The sequence below is a fragment of the Anomaloglossus baeobatrachus genome, chromosome 3, assembly GCF_048569485.1.
Source record: "Anomaloglossus baeobatrachus isolate aAnoBae1 chromosome 3, aAnoBae1.hap1, whole genome shotgun sequence".
NCBI classification, from domain to species: Eukaryota; Metazoa; Chordata; class Amphibia; order Anura; family Aromobatidae; genus Anomaloglossus; species Anomaloglossus baeobatrachus.
In genome coordinates, this window is record NC_134355.1 from 199,302,647 (window position 1) to 199,323,849 (window position 21,203).

Genomic DNA, 21,203 nt, shown 5'->3' on the forward strand with positions numbered 1-21,203 from the left:
GTTGCAGCCGACTACTTATGATGTAATAAAACCCAAATTGTCGCACTTAAGGAATGATGTTATCTCTGCTTGATAGGTGAGAACATGGAGCACTGGTGGGAGTGGGAGCAGATGGGGGCGGTGATTGGGGAGTTTCAAGATATGGGGGGATTGGAAGGAGTTACTGCCTCTTCTATTTCTGCCCCATTATGGATCTGCCTTCCTGCTCCATCCATTGATGTGGCTTTTGGGAGCTCGCTGAGATCACATGACTCGCAGCTATATAATGTGTGCTGACTAGTGGTGCTGCTGTCGGGGCTGGGAGTGCACAGTGCCCGGTAAGGAGGAGGCGGCGGCGGCTGGAGGAGGGAGCTTGCACATTTTACAGCTCACTGACCATTTGGCGATCCATGGAGAGGAGGGTTCGGCAAGTGGCTCCTTTGTGACATCTCTGGACAGATTGGGGGTCTGCTCATTTCCATCTCATTAGCTATGCAGACGACAGGCTCCATATAAAGAGGCAGGAGGCCAGCCACAGGCAGAGTCGCCGGGAGCTGAGCCGCATAAGCCTCAGTACTAACACCTCGGATCCCTATCTACACAGCGGAGGACGCAGCCTCAGGACCCTCTATACACCCCAGAAGAGCCTCACTGGGATTACAGCTCCTGCCTGTGTGGATTGTACGATTCTCACCACTATGGAGCCCACTGTATAGGGGCACACAAGGTGCTGACAGTACTGGTCCAGATCGGCACCTATCACCATTCACAAGAACTGTCACTCACAAGAGGGCGGACCTAGATCGGAAAGAAGACAGCGGACTGGTGGCAGCAGCACAGTGCCTGCCTGGGACGAGCCGCCGCACTCTCTGGGGCTCACCTGCCTGGGACGAGCCGCCGCACTCTCTGGGCTCACCTGCCTAGGACGAGCCGCCGCACTCTCTGGGCTCACCTGCCTAGGACGAGCCGCCGCACTCTCTGGGCTCACCTGCCTAGGACGAGCCGCCGCACTCTCTGGGGCTTACCTGCCTAGGACGAGCCGCCGCACTCTCTGGGCTCACCTGCCTAGGACGAGCCGCCGCACTCTCTGGGCTCACCTGCCTTGAACAAGCCACAGCACTCTCTGGGCTCACCTGCCTGGGACGAGCCGCCGCACTCTCTGGGCTCACCTGCCTGGGACAAGCCACAGCACTCTCTGGGCTCACCTGCCTGGGACAAGCCACAGCACTCTCTGGGCTCACCTGCCTGGGACAAGCCACAGCACTCTCTGGGCTCACCTGCCTGGGACAAGCCACAGCACTCTCTGGGCTCACCTGCCTGGGACGAGCCGCCGCACTCTCTGGGGCTCACCTGCCTGGGACAAGCCACCGCACTCTCTGGGCTCACCTGCCTGGGACAAGCCACAGCACTCTCTGGGCTCACCTGCCTGGGACAAGCCACAGCACTCTCTGGGCTCACCTGCCTGGGACGAGCCGCCCCACTCTCTGGGCTCACCTGCCTGGGACAAGCCACAGCACTCTCTGGGGCTCACCTGCCTGGGACGAGCCGCCCCACTCTCTGGGCTCACCTGCCTGGGACAAGCCACAGCACTCTCTGGGGCTTACCTGCCTGGGACAAGCCACAGCACTCTCTGGGGCTCACCTGCCTGGGACGAGCCGCCGCACTCTCTGGGGCTCACCTGCCTGGGACAAGCCACAGCACTCTCTGGGGCTTACCTGCCTGGGACAAGCCACCGCACTCTCTGGGGCTCACCTGCCTGGGACAAGACACCGCACTCTCTGGGCTCACCTGCCTGGGACAAGCCACAGCACTCTCTGGGGCTCACCTGCCTGGGACAAGCCACAGCACTCTCTGGGGCTCACCTGCCTGGGACAAGACACCGCACTCTCTGGGCTCACCTGCCTGGGACAAGCCGCCGCACTCTCTGGGCTCACCTGCCTGGGACGAGCCGCCACACTCTCTGGGCTCACCTGCCTGGGACAAGACACCGCACTCTCTGGGCTCACCTGCCTGGGACAAGACACCGCACTCTCTGGGCTCACCTGCCTGGCACCGCACAAGGCACTGCCGCTATTATGGAACCTCAGTCAGCGATCAGCCTTGTGATTGTGGCCGCGCTTCTGTGCCAGGTAAGGATGTACGATGGTGACACGGGGTGAGCCAGATGCACAGTGCAGGGCAATGCATGTGCACTGTTGGGTACCCAGAGTGTGTGACCAGGAGGAGGGATGAGCACTAGTGGATGGCTCCATGCGGGTGCTGGCAAGTGTGATCTGTGTGTGTGCGCCAGTGGATGCCCATGTAGCACAGTGTGTGTATGGATGGGCTGCAGAATGAGGGCTGTATTTGCAGAGTGTGGACTGTCTTGTGATACCCGTAATGTGTAGTGATGTATCGGGCGTTTGTCCGACCCGCAGGTCACTTGTTCCGGACTGTTTGAGCTAAAGCTGCAAGAGTTTGTGAATAAGAAGGGTCCTGGCGGTAACGTGAACTGCTGCCGCGGCGGGACGGCCGGATTCCAGGGGCTGCAGCAGTGCGAGTGCAGGACCTTCTTCAGGATCTGCCTGAAACATTACCAGAGCAGCGTGTCCCCCGAGCCGCCCTGCACCTACGGCAGTGCCATCACCCCGGTGCTGGGCTCCAACTCCTTCAGCGTCCCGGACAGCGCCAGCTCCGACCCCGGCTTCACCAACCCCATCCGCTTCTCCTTCGGATTCACCTGGCCTGTGAGTAAGCAGCTCCACTGTGTGTGTATGTATGCCATATATTCACTCGTGTGCCATATATGTATGTGTGGCATGTATACGTGGGGCATATGTGTTTGTGTGCCATATATATATATATATATATATATATATATATATATACACGGTGTATATATATATGTATATGTATACATGTGCCATGTATATGTACATAATAATAAATAATTATAATGTGCCATATATGTATACGTGTGCCACATATGTATGACAATAATATGTGTGCCATAAATATGTGAAATATGTGTGCCACATATGTATATGTATGCCAATATTGTGTGTGCAATATATGTATATGTGTGCGCGCGCGCCATAAATGTAAACATGTGCCTTACATGTATCATGATGCACATATGCACATATTTCCCAATTTAACTCGCCATGTATGTATACTATTAATTTCCAAAGCTTTTTACATGGATATATATATATATGTGTGTGTGTGTGTGTATATACACTCATATATAAATGTACATACACACACAAATATGTATACATGCACACACACATACATATACATACACACAGCGCAGGGAGCCGCACTATCACCCCAGCAGATCAGGGTGGCAGCAGGTGGTAGATTGTCTACACAGGGTGCGGCTGGTAGGTGACACAAACCTCTGGATGAAAGCATCAGTGCGCTTCCATAAAGGACTGGCAGCTGCCTGAGGGGAGGCGGCACTTCTAGGGTTTACATCTGTCTCCGCATCCTGGGGGGATATCTAGTAGCACAGTTCCAGCCTTGTAACTGAAGGGCTGAGATTTGAGTGTGAAAGGAGAAGTGTTATTCTCATAGGCCAGTCTTTTTATTTCCCAAAAAGAAACAAGTGTGATGGTGTTGGAAATGCCACTGCCTTACTCCCCCTCTTGTCTCAGGAGCTGGATGTATAATTGTCAGCACAGCGTGAAATTCCCAAAAGACTTCATTTTACAACCATCCTCAATGTGTGAAAGTGGCTAAATTAAGCGTGAAGATTGATGACAACAGCCAGACTTGAAGCCCCCTTAACTGCTTTTCTATCTCATACCACGCTGAAAGGGTTAATAAAACAAAGAGGGGCAGTCATGTTTTTTATTTTGTTTTATTGTACTGATGAGCGGACAGTGAGGGTAGCTAGAAATGTTGTCGGCAGTGAGGGGTTAAGTAGAGGAAGTTGTGCTGGAGGGACTGGCACCTCAGTGTATCACCAACTGAAGAATAAGACAAACAAACAGAAAATCTGAGGAAATAACTATTAATAACAAAGTCCACCCATTTCCTTAGGAAAAGTGAAAACATGCAGCTAGCCAAGCCTATGCAGACCTCGCCTAGAGGGGGGTGGACGCAGCCTTATCTCGGATTTTGTATAGCATGTTATTTTGCCATTTATACTAACTGTGCCCATTGAAGTTATTGTGCAATTAATACTGACTGTGCCCATTGTTACTGTGCCTGCAGTACTGACTGTGCCCATTGATGTTACTGTGCCTGCAGTACTGACTGTGCCCATTGATGTCACTGTGCCTGCAGTACTGGCTGTGCCCATTGATGTTACTGTGCCTGCAGTACTGGCTGTGCCCATTGATGTTACTGTGCCTACAATACTGACTGTGCCCACTGATATTACTGTGCCTAAAATACTGACTGTGCCCATTGATGTTACTGTGCCTATAATACTGACTGTGCCCATTGATGTTACTGTGCCTACAATACGCACTGTGCCCATTGATATTATAGTGCCTACAATACTGACTGTGCCCATTGATGTTACTGTGCCTACAATACTGACTGTGCCCACTGATATTACTGTGCCTACAATACTGACTGTGCCCACTGATATTACTGTGCCTACAATACTGACTGTGCCCACTGATATTACTGTGCCTACAATACTGACTGTGCCCATTGATGTTACTGTGCCTATAATACTGGCTGTGCCCACTGATATTACTGTGCCTACAATACTGACTGTGCCCACTGATATTACTGTGCCTACAATACTGACTGTGCCCATTGATGTTACTGTGCCTATAATACTGACTGTGCCCATTGATGTTACTGTGCCTACAATACTCACTGTGCCCATTGATATTATAGTGCCTACAATACTGACTGTGCCCATTGATGTTACTGTGCCTACAATACTGACTGTGCCCACTGATATTACTGTGCCTACAATACTGACTGTGCCCACTGATATTACTGTGCCTACAATACTGACTGTGCCCATTGATGTTACTGTGCCTACAATACTGACTGTGCCCATTGATGTTACTGTGCCTACAATACTGACTGTGCCCACTGATATTACTGTGCCCACAATACTGACTGTGCCCATTGATGTTACTGTGCCTACAATACTGACTGTGCCCATTCTCCTGTACAGGGCACATTCTCCCTTATTATTGAAGCTCTGCACGCTGACTCCACAGACGATCTTAACACAGGTAAGACATCTCTACGTTTACCAGTAAAGTGCTAATTTTTGCGTGCTTTTGCCATTACACTTACGGAAGTGCTACCAGGTGGCAACTGATTTAGTGTCCTCCAGTGCTTTGATCTTTAGATTGGCCTCTGTTTCTGATATTACCCATAGGCGTGTGATTGGTGCGGGGTTCCCACTTATTAATGGGCTGTTATCTGGCAGTGATGGTGGCAGTAATGGTACAGTGTGGAGGGCCCTGGCTGTAATAAGTGTTCTTCTCTTTGGCAGAGAACCCTGAGCGTCTGATCAGCCGTCTCACCACTCAGAGACATCTGACGGTGGGTGAAGAGTGGTCCCAGGATTTGCACAGCAGTGGCCGCACGGAGCTGAAATACTCCTACCGCTTTGTGTGTGATGAATACTACTATGGTGAAGGCTGCTCTGACTACTGCCGGCCCAGGGATGACGCTTTCGGACACTTTTACTGCGGTGAAAAAGGCGAGAAGATCTGCAATCCTGGCTGGAAGGGCCAGTACTGCACAGAACGTAAGGCTCCTTTTCTCACGTTTTGTAGTGCGGTTTGTGTCAATCCAATAAATATGGCTTTCCTAACAGAGTCACCAGATCTGCCTCTGCATCCTCCATTTATTACTCGGAGTGCCCCATTAATCATGTTGATTAGCTCCTTTTTACTCGGCCTAATGGGGGTGTTCCACTCTATTTTGTGCCTCCAGTGTCACATAGCTGTGTAAAATGTGCTCTGCCTGCTTAACAAGCTGGTCTTAAGCAGTGGAAGCAGGAAGGCCCCCTCCCCCAGGCTCCTTTGTTGGGCTGGTCCCCTCTTTCTACTTAGAACTTTGCACCATTTATTTAAATGATAATAATAATGAAAAGTTTTCAGAGAAATCACACGCGTGCCATAGATTAGATCTCAGCCCTGATTGGCCACAGGAGGAGCACCCCTGCGTGGGATTGGCTGCAGGCAGTGGGGTATTGTTGCAGAAGGGCAGCTGCTGGGAGAGAATAGACAATAGAGCAGCTGTCCTGTACTGGCACCCTGCACACCAGCTGTCCACTCTTATCTGCACACACTTGCTGGGATATTAAGGGGTGGTACCATGTGTGTATAGAATTAGGGAAAGAAAAAAAAAGACTTCTGACCCTCACTTGGAGAGAAAAAAAGTGTGTGCAAAGGGGGAGGGAGATGAGCCTGCAAGCCCTCTTTTGTCTGTGTGTAAATGTATTTTAGAGACCGCTTGTTTACAAGTGGCCAGTAATGCACTAGTTACCAGCCAGTTCACTAGTCACAAAGGATTATCCGCACTGGTTATAGCCCATTCACATGTGTTTGTGATACCTAATGTTTCCAACCCTCCTCTTCCAGCAATCTGCCTCCCTGGATGTGATGAGCACCATGGTTATTGTGAGAAGCCCGGAGAGTGCAAGTAAGTTCCTATATCCCGTATGTCTAAAGAATAAAGCAGGTCATTTTCTTCTATGCATGGCTTTTCTCACCACTATTACTATTCTAAATATCCTGTGTACTTCTTCCTTACCAGATGCCGTGTTGGTTGGCAAGGCCGCTACTGCGACGAATGCATCCGCTATCCAGGTTGTCTGCATGGCACGTGCCAACAGCCATGGCAATGCAACTGCCAAGAAGGATGGGGTGGACTGTTCTGTAATCAAGGTAGGGCACTGACCAGAATTTTGACGGATCACTAGTATTAACAAATCTCTTAATGAAATCGGTGGAATTAAAAGAATTGATGAAATGCTTTTGTGCACTCTGCAGATCTTAACTACTGCACACACCACAAGCCTTGCAAGAATGGAGCCACCTGCACTAACACAGGCCAAGGAAGCTACACCTGCTCCTGCCGTCCAGGCTACACCGGATCCAACTGCGAGATTGAGATCAATGAATGTGATGCCAATCCCTGCAAGAATGGAGGGAGCTGCACTGTAAGTTCCTATCTAATCATGCAGCAAATTGTATGGCTAGCAACTCGAAGGCAATGTTGTAGCGTACACTTCCATCCCGGTGTGTGGTATATATTATTAATCCAATCTTTTTATTTAACAGGACCTAGAGAACAGCTACCTCTGTACATGTCCACCGGGCTTCTATGGGAAAAACTGTGAGCTGAGTGCTATGACTTGTGCTGATGGACCGTGCTTCAATGGAGGCAGATGCACTGATAACCCAGATGGTGGATACAGCTGCCTCTGCCCGTTCGCATACTCCGGCTTCAATTGTGAAAAGAAAATTGATTATTGCAGTTCCAATCCTTGTGCCAATGGTAAGATCCCACTTCAAGTGTGTCATTTCTTATCACACCAGAAAGAAAGACCTTTGTAGAATAGAGATAATCAATTCAGATGCATAGATTTAAGGAAATAACATTTAGATATATCAGATATATTGAATATCGGTGATTTTTTTTTTTATATATATATATTTTCGGCTGTAGGATGCAGCAATGCATATAGTCTTTGTAGTCAATTGATTTGTAATTGAGCCCAGTGGACATTCTCTAATTGATTGTCATTTGGATGCATTACAGGCGCTCACTGTGAGGACCTTGGAAACTCCTACATATGCCAGTGCCAGGAAGGCTTCTCTGGTAGACACTGTGATGATAACTTGGATGACTGTGCTTCCTTCCCCTGCCAAAATGGTGGCACATGCCAGGATGGGATTAATGACTACTCTTGTACTTGTCCACCTGGGTACACTGGGAAAAACTGTAGCATGCCTGTCAGCAAGTGTGAGCACAACCCATGCCACAATGGGGCAACCTGCCATGAGAGAAACAACCGATATGTCTGCGAATGTGCTCATGGCTATGGTGGACTGAACTGCCAGTTTTTATTGCCTGAAAATACCATTGAATCCAATAAGTACGTAGACAGGCCAAATGGACAGTTCCCCTGGATTGCAGTGTGTGCTGGCATTATCCTGGTATTACTTCTGCTGCTAGGCTGTGCGGCTATAGTTGTTTATGTGCGTCTTAGGGTGCAGAGGAAGCGTCACATGCCTTCGGCTACTCGGGGCGAGACCAAGACAATGAATAATTTGGCAACCTGCCATCGTGAAAAAGACATTTCTGTAAGCATCATAGGCACAACTCAGATTAAAAATACTAATAAGAAGGTAGACTTTTTTAGTGAAAGCAATAATGAGAAAAATGGCTTCAAGACCCGATACCCTTCTGTGGATTACAATTTAGTACATGAGCTGAAGAATGAGGACACTACCAAGGAGGAGCGAAGGCTATGTGAAGCCAAGTGCAGCTCAAGTGACTCAGACTCAGATGACCTGCACTCAGCACATTTGAAAAGGTGAATATCTTCCTGATTCTAAATGAGAGGTCCCAGCTTTTCCCCACTTTTTTTAGTCTCAGTGCAAGACATCTAATCATGAGCTTTTATCTGTTGTCCACAGTGATTCGTTAGAAAAACGGAGACCAGACTCAAATTATTCCTCATCAAAAGACACAAAATATCAGTCGGTATATGTCATATCAGATGAGAAAGATGAATGCATCATAGCAACTGAGGTCAGTACGCCTGTTTTACTCCACCTTTAGCATGATGATGGTTTAGAAAAATAACTTGAGGATCGTTCAATGAGTAACCCTATGCAGCAACCTATAGGTAGATGAGATGGCTACCTGGCTCATAACGGGGTATTGTACTTGCGCAGCACCCTATTATGAGTAAACTTGAAACAGATACTGTTACAATGTATAATGCCAACAATAAAAAACAAGACCGACCAAGCTGAAATACGGGGATCTCCATCAGGATCATTGTTAGCAGATCTCTTATGAACTAACAGCCATGCACGTGGATTACTTGCCAGCATATGACTAATTTTATCTTTTTACTTCCTATTACAGGTGTAAAGAAACTTCAACCCATTCTTATCAAATATTCAGAGGTGACGCCCACATGAATGCTGCTGATAATTGAGGGAGGGACATCCCTTTGTTGACTGCTGCTGAGACACTAAATTCAGGCCGAGCTGGTTCTCTACTGAAATTAGCAAAATGACTGCAAAACATAATGGACACCCCAAGCTAGTCTCTGTGTCCGGACACAAACTGTTGCACTGCCATTTCTGTTCTTCTCCATTCTTCATTGCACTATGGACAGTTGCTTTTTTTTTTTTTTTAATAATTATAATACAGTAAATATATATATATATAAAAGTATAAATATATATTTAATGAATGGACTTTTACATTCTTTGGAAGAAGAGTGCACTGCCTGAGGTGTATATTTTTAACTCTTATGAGCCACTCCGTTGCTAAACTACAGACACTGCCTGGCTTAGTCTTTTTTTAATACTAAAAGGTGTTTTTAATTAGGTCAAAAAATGTGCGTTATTTTTTGAACTTGTAAGACTATTTTTACGATATTTGTAAAGCTCGAGTATTTGTAATGGTAATTTTTATAATTTAAAGTTTGGTAAATATGTACAAAGGCACTTCAGGTCGATGTGACTATATTTTTTTGTATATATATGTATTTATGAAATATTGTGCAAATGGTATTTGATTTTTTTCTACAGTTTTTTTTGTTAATGAAGGAATTAATTTTTAAACTATTTTTCCAAAATAAATAATATGAATGATAACTTTCAGCCTTTAATTGGTGGGTAACATTTACCATTTGTGCATTCTTAAGGCCCCCATACTGTACATATTAGACTAATATCAGGCAAATTTGCCAATAATGATGGGTTCAGCTGACAGTCTAATGTGTATGTGCACCCTGGACTACTAATGGTCAGGAAGGTATCGATCAGGTATGTCCAATTTTTGGACTGCCAATCGCTTTGTTAATCTAACGGCAGCTTTCCTCATAGGGAACATAGGAGCAGTCAGATGAACAAGTGCTCCAGTGTATGGGAGCTTCGTTTGGCCAACAGCCATGTGATGTGTATAGGCGCCTTTAGGTGTCAAAACGTACACATTAGAACTGATTATGGATAAAGATTTATGTAACTCAAACACAATACATAAACATCAGTCATAAGTATAGAGAATACAGTGTATTCCCTAAAAAGAAAAGGAAATCTGTGCTGTAGATGATTTCAATGTGGTATCAACACAAGCATATGTCAGAAAGAGAAAAGGGAAAAAAAGGGAACTGGGGGGTAGGAGGTTAAGATTGGAGGAGGATGGAGAAAAGGATCAGAAATGGGGGGTGTTGGGGTAGGGTTAAGGATATGGAGGGGGTTTGTAGTGAGAAAATGTAGACAGGTATTCAACATATAGAGCTTGTTTTGGTGACAGGACATTCATTATAACTAACAAAATCGGAAGGCGTTTTAGTAAGGAAAATGACGAAAAATGCCATGAAACACTTATGACATAATTAAGTTGATCCCATGGGGGCAGGAGAGGAGGGGTCTTTAGCGAGCCGTCAGCGGTCCAAATCTACTCGAACTGTACTTGTCACTTGTGTTCCCAGCTTGTCAGCTCAAGTCTATACATTTTCTCTACATTATGTCTCTATTGCAGAATAGAGGGAGCCATTTCAGATTCCCATAGGGTCAGCATTAGGATTCTAGCTGATGCCAGTAAGTAATGAGGGAAAGTTTATAATTGGGAATGTTCTGCAGATGAAATGTTTACTGGTGAATTTCCATATGATGACTCTGCAGGGGATGTACCACTTGCTGCCAGTTTCCCCAGCAGATTACAGCTGATTAATGGGGTCCTGGCACCAGTACACTGTGTTATCAGCTTATTGTTGGAGTATCCTGCTAAGAAAAAAAAATCAATTAATGTGGACAACCTTTAACATTTCCCCAAGAATCTCTTCAGTGTGCTTGTTTTACTCCGTACAGGAGACGAATACCGTCTTTTATTGTAAATGGAAATGATGGCAGTTCTCCGGAAAGTTTCTCTTGTTTATCATGCAAACACTGCTGTTTATACCAGTAAATGTGACTCAATCTAGAGCAAAGTTCCTCCATAGGGAGAATAATTTAGTTTGTTATTGCTAAATCTTTGTGGAGGGTGATCTTTGACTTTCTTTTATGAACATTGATTAGGAAAAGTAGTTTTATTGCACAAAACCAATGAGTTTGTGAAACTTGTTTTCAGGAATTGTAAGTATTGTGCATTGTATGAAGGAAAAAAAGGAAATCGTGACGTGAAAATGGTTATAGGCTATAATACAGGCCTTGGAGGAATATGAGGAAGTAGTGTGCACTGGGAAAGGGATTTTCCCAAGTATCAAAACTCAACACTGATCCTGATAACTACGGCTCTGAAGATAATGCGTTCTGCCTTTCCATGAATTCTCAATGGGAGCAGCGGAGGTAGCTGAGTGCAATACTTGGCTGATCTTCACCATTCCCATAAACGTGAATGGATCAGCAGAGCGCATAATCTACCACTGCTCTATTCACATGGGCTTTTCAGAGCTGTGGTGGAGATTTCAGTGGTCGCACCCTTAACTATCGGGAAGTTAACTTCGAAACTTGAGAATACCACTTTAAACAAAATAGAAACCCAATTCATCAGCAAATCCTTAATTTGGTAAAGTTTGACCTCCTCACGACTTTTGCTATACTTCTACGTCAAAGTAGTGTTCCTGCCTTGGATTTTACTTCACATGCCGAGCATGCATCATGTCCTGCACATGATGGCTCATTTATTCAGCCATCATGTGCTTCTAAGAGCTATGGGTGGATTAGAGATCAACTCACAGTTGTTGATCAATTAAATCTCTTGACAGTGGCATTTAACATGCATCGGCATGGGGGTGCATCATACCTCATGCTCATTGGCTTGCCCGTGATGTGATTGCATGGTTGGGTTGTCATGACAGGCAGGGGTCTGCTGATGATCCCAGTGCCTGTTATGTTTTTCCTGGTTGGAGTACATAGGTGATTATGATTTCTGAAATACATAGCAGGGCTGATGCACTGCTATGTATATCACAGGCGATCAGATAATCGCAGATTCAAGTCCCTTAAGAGGACTAGTAATAGAGTAAAAAACAAAAAAAAGGTTTTAAACTACCTCCCTTTTGCCCAACTAAAAATAAAACAATTAAATCAGACATTACTATGTATTTTTTTTTATCAAAATATAAAATAAATTAAAAAATAAAGGCATAACAAGAAAAAACATTAAAATGCCAAAATTCTTCTGGTTGCAGCAACATTGCAATAAAATAAAATGCAATGAGAGGCAATCAAAACATCATATCTACCCCAAAATGTTATCAGTAAAAACATCAGTTCTGTGCAAAAAATAAGCCATCACATAGCAGCATATCCCGAAAAACGAAAACGTTATGGGTCACGGAAAATGGCGACACAAGCAAAATTACAAGTTCTGGAATTTTTTTTCACCACTTATATAAAAATAAAAACTATACTTGTTTGATATCTATGTACTCGTACTGACCTGTCATATTTTACCATATTGTGAATCTAGTAAATAAAAAAAGAAACAACAATTGCGGAATTGCACTTTTCTTGCAATTTCAATGCCACACTGTATGGTAAAATAGTGTCATTCAAAAGTACAACTCGTCCCACAGAAAGTCCTTGTCATATGGCTATATTGATGGAAAAATAAAAAGTTATATTTCTTAGAATAAGGGGAGGAAAAAATGAAAACGAAAAGACAGAAAATTGCCCGGAGTGAAGGGGTTATTAAACAGGTTTATAAATGTGGCACATTTTTAGCTTTTGTGAGGAATTAACAGGTAATAAAATCTAACAGTACTATTAGCAGCACTATATGTCACAATTTGGGATTGGTTCTCGTATTTCTTATTATGACGTTAAAACTTGGTGTGCACTGCTCAGAGAATCTGGGCCTACACATTCTCCACTACAGGCACCATCACCTTGTATAGCAGAAAAACCTGCAGGTAATCAAAGATATTCTAAGGGGTGCTTTACATGCTGCGACATCGCTACCGATATATCGTCGGGGTCACGTCATTAGTGACCCACATCTGGCGTCGGTAGCGACATCGCTGCGTGTAACACCAAGGAGTGACGATCAACGATCACAAAATTGTTCCAAAACGGTGATCGTTGACACGTCGTTCATTTCCTTAATATCGCTGCTGCCACCGATATGATGTTATTCGTCGTTCCTGCGGCGTCACACATTGCTATGTGTGACACCGCGGGAGCGACGAACATCTCCTTACCTGCGTCCACCGGCAATGCGGAAGGAAGGAGGTGGGCGGGATGTTACGTCTCGCTCAACTCCACCCCTCCACTTCTATTTGTCGGCCACTTAGTGACGCTGCAGTGACGTCGCTATGACGCCGAACGCACCTCCCCCTTGAGGGAGGTATTGTTCGGCGGTCACAGCGACGTCGCTGACCAGGTATGTGTGTGAGACGCTGCCGTAGGGATAATGTTCGCTACGCCAGCGAGCACCAAATGTCACACGAGCAACAGGGGCGGGACCTATCACGCTCGACATCGCTAGCAATCTCTAGCAATGTCGCAGCGTGTAAAGTACCCCTAATTCTGTGGATAAATTGATCATGTCTGATTTAAAGGGAATCTGTCACCAGGTTTTTTTTGCTTCATCTGAGAGCAGCATAATGTAGGGGCAGAGACACTGACACCAGCGATGTGTCACTTATGGGACTACTTGCTGTCTATTTAATACAATCACTGTTTTATCTGGTACAGATCTAATCAGTTCTCTGAATGCTGAGTTCTGCTTAACCCCGCCCACACCAGTGTTTGACAGCTTTCTGTGTACACTGTGCATAGGCAGAAAACTACCAATCAGTGAATCAGTGGTGGGGAGGGCGGGGTTATACAGAGATTGTGAATAAGGATTACTACTAGGCAGCAGATTTACTAGTCCTCTAGTGATAATCTCCTGATGCCAAAATAAGGATTTTACCAAAAGTACAGTAAGGAGCCCTGCTCCTTAAAGGACCCTACACTGGATTCAGGGTCTCTGTCTGAACATTATGCTGCTCTTAGATTAGGTACCAGAATCCTGGTGACAGAATCCATTCAGGTTGTAGAGGTTCAATCCATATCTACCTTCAAGGGGGATTATTGTAAAATTATTAGTTATGTTTCATCAATGGAGTTGCTGACAGCTTTTCTATGCAAGAATTTATCTGTTCTTTAATCCCTTCATGACCAAGGAAGTACTTATACGTCCTTGGTCATGCCCCTGACTGTGATGCAAGCTCACGCACTGAGCTTGCATCCTTCCCCGCACATGTTGGCTGATCTGATCAGTCAACATGTACATCTAACAGGCATGGGTGAATCTACCCGTGCCTTAGATTACATTGTCAAACTCAGTGCAATATAACAAGCACCAGTGGGGATTGCGCCTCTCCTCGCTGCCATCGGTGGCCCCGTGATGCAATCACGAGGCAACAATGGTTGTCATGACAGCCGGTGGTCAGCTGATGACCCCTGTTGCTGCTATGACAAAGTTCCTGTGAATGGCTTCACAGGAGATCAGCATTTAAGCTGTTCAGAGGGATGCTGAAGCATCGCTTAAAGTCCTCTAAGAAAACTATTAAAATAAAAAAAATGTTAAAAAAGTTTTAAAATATATGAAAAAATAAAAAAAACATAAAAGTTCAAATCCCTTACACTTTGGCCCTATTGAAAATAAAACTATTAAAAAAAATAAAAATACACATATTTGGTATCGCTACGTTCAGAAATGCATGATCCATGAAAATCTAAAATGAATTAATCTGATCGGTACATGGTGGGGAGAAAGAAACCTCCAAATCCAGAATTAATTTTTTTGGATCTGTAATAAAATGTAATAACAGGTGATCAAAACATTGCATCTACCCAAAAATTATATAGTTAAAAACTTTAGCTCAAGACGCAAAAAATAATCCCTCACTTAGCCCTAGATCCTTGAAAATAAGAACATCTTGGAAACAGGCGACAAAACAGCAATTCTATTTTTGTAAAAATGTCTTAATTTTTTTCACCACTTAGATAAAAGTAAAACTATACAAATTTGATATCTACGAACTCGTACCGACCTGGGGAATCATACTGACTGGTCAATTTTACCATATAGTGAACATGGTAAATAAAAAAAACAAGAGTAAAATTGCAATTTTTTTTTCTTTTTCTCAGTACACTATATGGTAAAATGAATGGAGTCATTTAAAACTACAATTCGTCCCGCCAAAAACCAAGCCCTTATATGGCTATATTGATGGAAAAAGAAAAACGTTATGGTTTTTTCAAGAAGGGGAGATAAAAGCAAAAAATCGCCTGGGGATGAAGAGGTTAATAATTGTATGTTAATTAATAGAAACCGTGGAAGCATCTGTTGTGTGTAGCGGGATATCTTATAGGCTGAGAGGGACCACTGGTAGACACCTCTTGTCTGTGTACTCAGTTAGTATATAAAGAAGGTGCCCAAATCCTGACCCTACTGCAATGATATGTCCTAGTAATAACCTCACCGTCTTGTGGGGTCCTAACCAAGCAACCTATTTAACAAGAATGATACCAAAGAAACTGTATTATTGTACTACTGTACTAATTATCCCATTCACTTTGCTTGTACTGTAAAACGCTGCATTTTTGACACTGCAAAAATACACAGCGTCAAAAACGCAAGTAAAACTCCTAAGTACATACGATAGGAAATTCTCTAGAAGGTATTGCTACTTTATTAAGAAGACATTTTTTCTGACTAGGATTACTTGGCAAGCACATTGCACTATCTGTGAAGCACAACATTGGCAGAGACATGACTGGTAGATGATTTATGAATGAAAACAATATCCATTACAGCGCCACACAACTCAGAAGCAAACAAACACACGAGCCATACAATTAGCTCTGTGAACATTCCAAGACAGCTTCATTATGACAGCTGCGGTGGGTGAAGTTACACTCTGGATCAGAAGGAAAGGTGCTGAGAAGATGCATGGGGAAGGCAGGAGCAATTTTTATATAAACAAATGATAATTAGCAATAAGTGGTTAAACTAGAAATTTTAATTTTTCCTGAAAGTTATAATAATATAACATATAATCAGTGATGGGCGAGCGTGCTCGGCACTAGAGATGAGCGAACCGGTCGCGGTTCGGATCGAGTTCGGTTCACCGAACGGGCGTCTCGTTCGAGTTCGGTTCGGCGAACGTTCGACGAACTGAACTCGAACCGCATAGGAAACAATGGCAGGCAATCACAAACACATAAAAACACCTAGAAAACACCCTCAAAGGTGTCCAAAAGGTGACAAACAACTCACAACACAACACAAACACATGGGAAAGTGATAAGGACATATACTCATGCGAAAACAAAAGAGCTGGACAAGGAAAAAGAGGAGGAGACACAGATATAGGCATGGCACGCCCTTCTAAAATCATGTAAAACACCGCAAGGTGACTCCAAGCGGAGTCTCCCTTTTTTCCAAAAATTGGGCCACACACACACCCACCCCTTCAGTGGCAGCACTTGTGCCCCAGTTGTACACTTCACAGCTAGATTTGCATCAAGCACATTCAAAAATACGCCATAATTAACCGTTCCCAGGATGACACCGGGGTAAGTAGCAAAGTCTTTCCTGAACCATGACTTGTTAATCTTGGCTCCTTTTAAAAAACACAGCAAGCAAGGGTTACTCCAAGCGGAGTCTCCCTTTTTTTTCCAAAAATTGGGCCACACAGACACCCACCCCTTCAGTGGCAGCACTTGTGCCCCAGTTGTACACTTCACAGCTAGATTTGCATCAAGCACATTCAAAAATACGCCATACTTAAACGTCCCCAGGATGACACCGGGGTAGGTAGCAAAGTCTTTCCTGATCCCAGCTCTGTTCATCTTGGATCATTTTTAAAAACAATGTAAGCAAGGGTTACTCCAAGCGGAGTCTCCCTTTTTTTCCAAAAATTGGGCCCCACACACACCCACCCATTCAGTGGCAGCACTTGTGCTCCAGTTGTACACAGCTAGATTTGCATCAAGCACATTCAAAAATACGCCATACTTAACCGTCCCCAGGATGACACCGGGGTAGGTAGCAAAGTCTTTCCTGATCCCAGCTCTGTTCATCTTGGATCATTTTTAAAAACAATGTAAGCAAGGGTTACTCCAAGCGGAGTCTCCCTTTTTTTTTCCAAAAATTGGGCACCACACACACCCACTTATTCAGTGGCAGCACTTGTGCCCCAGTTGTACACTTCACAGCTAGATTTGCATCAAGCACATTCAAAAATACGCCATACTTAACCGTCCCCAGGATGACACCAGGGTAGGTAGCAAAGTCTTTGCTGAACCATGACTTGTTCATCTTGGCTCCTTTTAAAAAACACAGCAAGCAAGGGTTACTCCAAGCGGAGTCTCCCTTTTTTCCAAAAATTGGGCCCCACACACACCCACCCCTTCAGTGGCAGCACTTGTGCCCCAGTTGTACACTTCACAGCTAGATTTGCATCAAGCACAATCAAAAATACGCCATACTTAACCGTCCCCAGGATGACACCGGGGTAGGTAGCAAAGTCTTTCCTGATACCAGCTCTGTGCATCTTGGATCATTTTTAAAAACAATGTAAGCAAGGGTTACTCCAAGCAGAGTCTCCCTTTTTTCCAAAAATTGGGCCACACAGACACTCACCCCTTCAGTGGCAGCACTTGTGCCCTAGTTGCAAACAGTATGTTTTGATTTGCATCAAGCACATTCCAAATCCACAAGCATTTACTCTCCCCAGGATGACACAGGGGTAGTAAATTCCTTGTGGATCCATGACTTGTTCATTTTGATGAACGTTAGTCTGTCCACATTATCACTGGACAGATGTGTGCGCTTATCTGTCAGCACACACCCAGCAGCACTGAAGACACGTTCAGAGACAACGCTGGCAGCTGGACACGGCAAAATCTTCAAGGCGTAAGTGGAGAGCTCTGGCCATTTTTCAAGATTTGAAGCCCAAAATGAGCAAGGCTCCATTTGCAAAGTCATGGCATCGATGTTCATTTGGAGATACTCCTGTATCATCCTCTCCAGCCGTTGACTATGTGTCAGATTTGTTGTCTCTGGTGGCCTTGCAAAGGAGGGTCTAAAAAAATTATGAAAAGATTCAATAAAATTGCTATTACCAGCACCAGATACGGTGCTACTGGTACGGGTAGACTGTTGAAGATGACGAGACCGTCCCATGTTTGTCAAGTTACAACTGGGAGATTCACTCCCTGCACCTGCACGGTTGTTTGGTGGAAAAGCCGAGCTAAGATCGAGTAACAGCTTCTGCTGATACTCCTGCATACGTGCGTCCCTTTCTTTGGCTGGAATTATGTCACAAAATTTAGACTTGTACCAGGGATCTAATAGTGTGGCAAGCCAGTAGTCATCATCACTTCTAATTTTAACAATACGAGGGTCATGTTGGAGGTAGTGCAGCAAGAAGGCACTCATGTGTCTTGCGCAGCCATGCGGACCAAGTCCACGCTGTGTTTGTGGCATAGAGGTGCTAACCGTTCTTTCTTCCTCTGACATCTCCCCCCAACCTCTTTAAACTGAAATTTGACCAAGGTCTCCCTCATCCGCTGAGTCTTCCATGTCCATGGACAGTTCGTCCTCCATTTCTTCATGTTCTCCTGCACCTTCCTCAACATTTCGCCTGCTACAATGCGCCCTTGTTGATCCCTGTCCCCCATGGTCCCATGCCTGCCGCGTTGGTGATGATGAACGTCTGGACCTTGGTGATGTTGTTGTGTCTTGCGCATATGAATCCTCCTGTAATTCCTCCCCTTCCTGTTGTCCCACCCCCTGACTCCGAATAGTGTTTAGCGTGTGCTCCAGCATGTGAATGACTGGAATTGTCATGCTGATAATGGCATTGTCACCGGAAAATCCAGAATAATGGAATGAAGCAAGAGGAGTCCCTTGTTGCATGCAAAAAGTGTGAAAAAATTTATTAATAACACAGAGAAATATTATTAAGAACACTTAAAACTGGTGATCCACCCATGAACAGTTTAGCACATCACCACTGAAACCTCATGGAATAATACAGATGGAATAAATCACATAGGCTCAAAAATAACAGTACCAGAGAACAGTATACAGCAATACATAGTCACCAAATGTAGGACTAACATAAATATGGTACAGATCAGAGAGAGCCAATACAATACCAGATGAGTAAATAATGATAGAGGAAGTCTGGGTGCGCCTTCCCCACGCGTTTCGCCACCATGTGTGGCTTCATCAGCCTGATGAAGCCACACATGGTGGCGTAACGCGTGGGGCAGGCGCACCCACACTTCCTCTCTCATTATTTACTCATCTGGTATTGTATTGGCTCTCTCTGATCTGTACCATATTTATGTTAGTCCTACATTTGGTGACTATGTATTGCTGTATACTGTTCTCTGGTACTGTTATTTTTGAGCCTATGTGATTTATTCCATCTGTATTATTCCATGAGGTTTCAGTGGTGATGTGCTAAACTGTTCATGGGTGGATCACCCCTTTGATCTTCCCCAGTTTTAAGTGTTCTTAATAATATTTCTCTGTGTTATTAATAAACTTTTTCACACTTTTTGCATGCAACAAGGGACTCCTCTTGCTTCAATCCATTATTCTGGATTTTCCAGTACATGTTTGGTGTAGTTGTGCCCACTCTTTCCCATGTGTTGTGTTCTATGTTCTATTTATGGGTTGGAGCACACTTCCATAATCTATTTATTCAAGGTAGTGCCGTCCCCATTTGTTTCTTGATAATGGCATTGTCAGCGCTAAACATATTCGTCGCCATGTCGAAACTGTGCAGAAGGGTGCATAGGTCCTTGATCTGAGACCACTCCATCAGGGTGATCTGCCCCACCTCTGCATCTCGTTGGCCCAGGCTATACGTCATGACATATTGCACCAGGGCTCGGCGGTGCTGCCACAGTCGCTGTAACATGTGGAGAGTCGAATTCCAGCGTGTCGGCACATCACATTTCAGGCGATGAACCGGCAGGCCGAAAGACTTCTGGAGCGATGCAAGTCGCTCAGCTGCGGCGGTTGAACGGCGGAAGTGAGCAGACAGTTTTCGTGCCCTGGTCAGAAGGCCATCTAGGCCGGGATAGTGTGTTAAATATTGCTGGACAACAAGGTTCAACACGTGAGCCATACAAGGCACGTGTGTCACCTTGCCCAGGCGAAGGGCCGCACCCAGGTTTGCAGCATTGTCACACACGGCCTTACCAGGCTGCAGGTTGAGTGGAGACAACCATTTATTAAACTCAGTCTCCAGAGCTGCCCACAACTCAGCCGCTGTGTAACTCCTATTTCCAAGACATGTCAAGCTAAAGACCGCCTGATGCCGTTGCGCTCTGCTGCCAGCATAGTAATGAGGGGTGCGTGATTCCTTCTGCGCAGTGCGAACGCTGGTGGCCTGACCAGGCAGGCTTGGGGCGGAGGTGGAGGACCCAGATGAGGTGGAGGAGGCAGAAGCAGTGGCGGAACTTGGACAGACAGAGGATTGACACACAAGTCGTGGGGACGGCAAGACTTGTGCAGCAGACCCGTCACCATCTATCACCATAGTTACCCAGTGCCCAGTCAGCGACATGTAACGTCCCTGTCCATGCTTACTGGTCCAAGTATCGGTGGTGAAATGCACCCGTTCACACACAGAGTTTCTCAAGGAAGCGGTGATGTTGTGTGCGACATGCTGGTGTAGCGCGGGCACACCTTTGTTAGAGAAGTAGTGGCGACTGGGCATCTGGTACTGGGGCACAGCGACAGACATAAGGTCTCTAAAATCCTGTGTGTCAACCAGGCGGAAAGGCAGCATTTCGGTAGCCAAGAGCTTACAGAGGGATAAAGTCAACCTCTTAGCTTTGTCATGGGTCGCAGGAAATGGCCTTTTATTTGTCCACATCTGAGGGACAGAGATCTGGCTGCTGTGTGTAGACGGTGTTGAGTAGGGTGTGCCCTGGAAAAATGCAGGTTTGTGAGGAAAGTGCAGGCATAGTTATGATGTTGCCTTCATCCAACGTTGGTGCCATCGATGTCTGAGAGAGCTGTACACACGCACTTGTTTCCCC

The 21,203-nt window shown here is 45.2% G+C and overlaps 1 protein-coding gene across 1 annotated transcript; it reads left to right on the forward strand.

Moving 5' to 3' along the window:
* Positions 1 to 352: 352 nt before the first annotated feature.
* Positions 353 to 9,764, forward strand: DLL1 (delta like canonical Notch ligand 1). The gene is made up of 11 exons (XM_075339688.1): positions 353 to 2,108; positions 2,397 to 2,705; positions 5,108 to 5,168; positions 5,435 to 5,692; positions 6,531 to 6,591; positions 6,706 to 6,836; positions 6,942 to 7,111; positions 7,233 to 7,449; positions 7,714 to 8,491; positions 8,595 to 8,709; positions 9,052 to 9,764. Exons 1-11 carry the CDS (start codon positions 2,055 to 2,057, stop codon positions 9,055 to 9,057), a joined length of 2,160 nt encoding a protein of 719 aa, XP_075195803.1. The 5' UTR covers positions 353 to 2,054; the 3' UTR covers positions 9,058 to 9,764.
* The last annotated feature ends 11,439 nt before the right edge of the window (positions 9,765 to 21,203 follow it).

What these genes read in the sequence shown, in the direction of transcription:
- DLL1 (XM_075339688.1), top strand. Translation starts at nt 2,055, where the DNA reads ATGGAACCTCAGTCAGCGATCAGCCTTGTGATTGTGGCCGCGCTTCTG. An exon ending in TGGCCGCGCTTCTGTGCCAG is followed by an intron (nt 2,109 to 2,396) that starts GTAAGGATGTAC and finishes TCCGACCCGCAG; the next exon opens with GTCACTTGTTCCGGACTGTT. An exon ending in TGGACTGTTCTGTAATCAAG is followed by an intron (nt 6,837 to 6,941) that starts GTAGGGCACTGA and finishes TGCACTCTGCAG; the next exon opens with ATCTTAACTACTGCACACAC.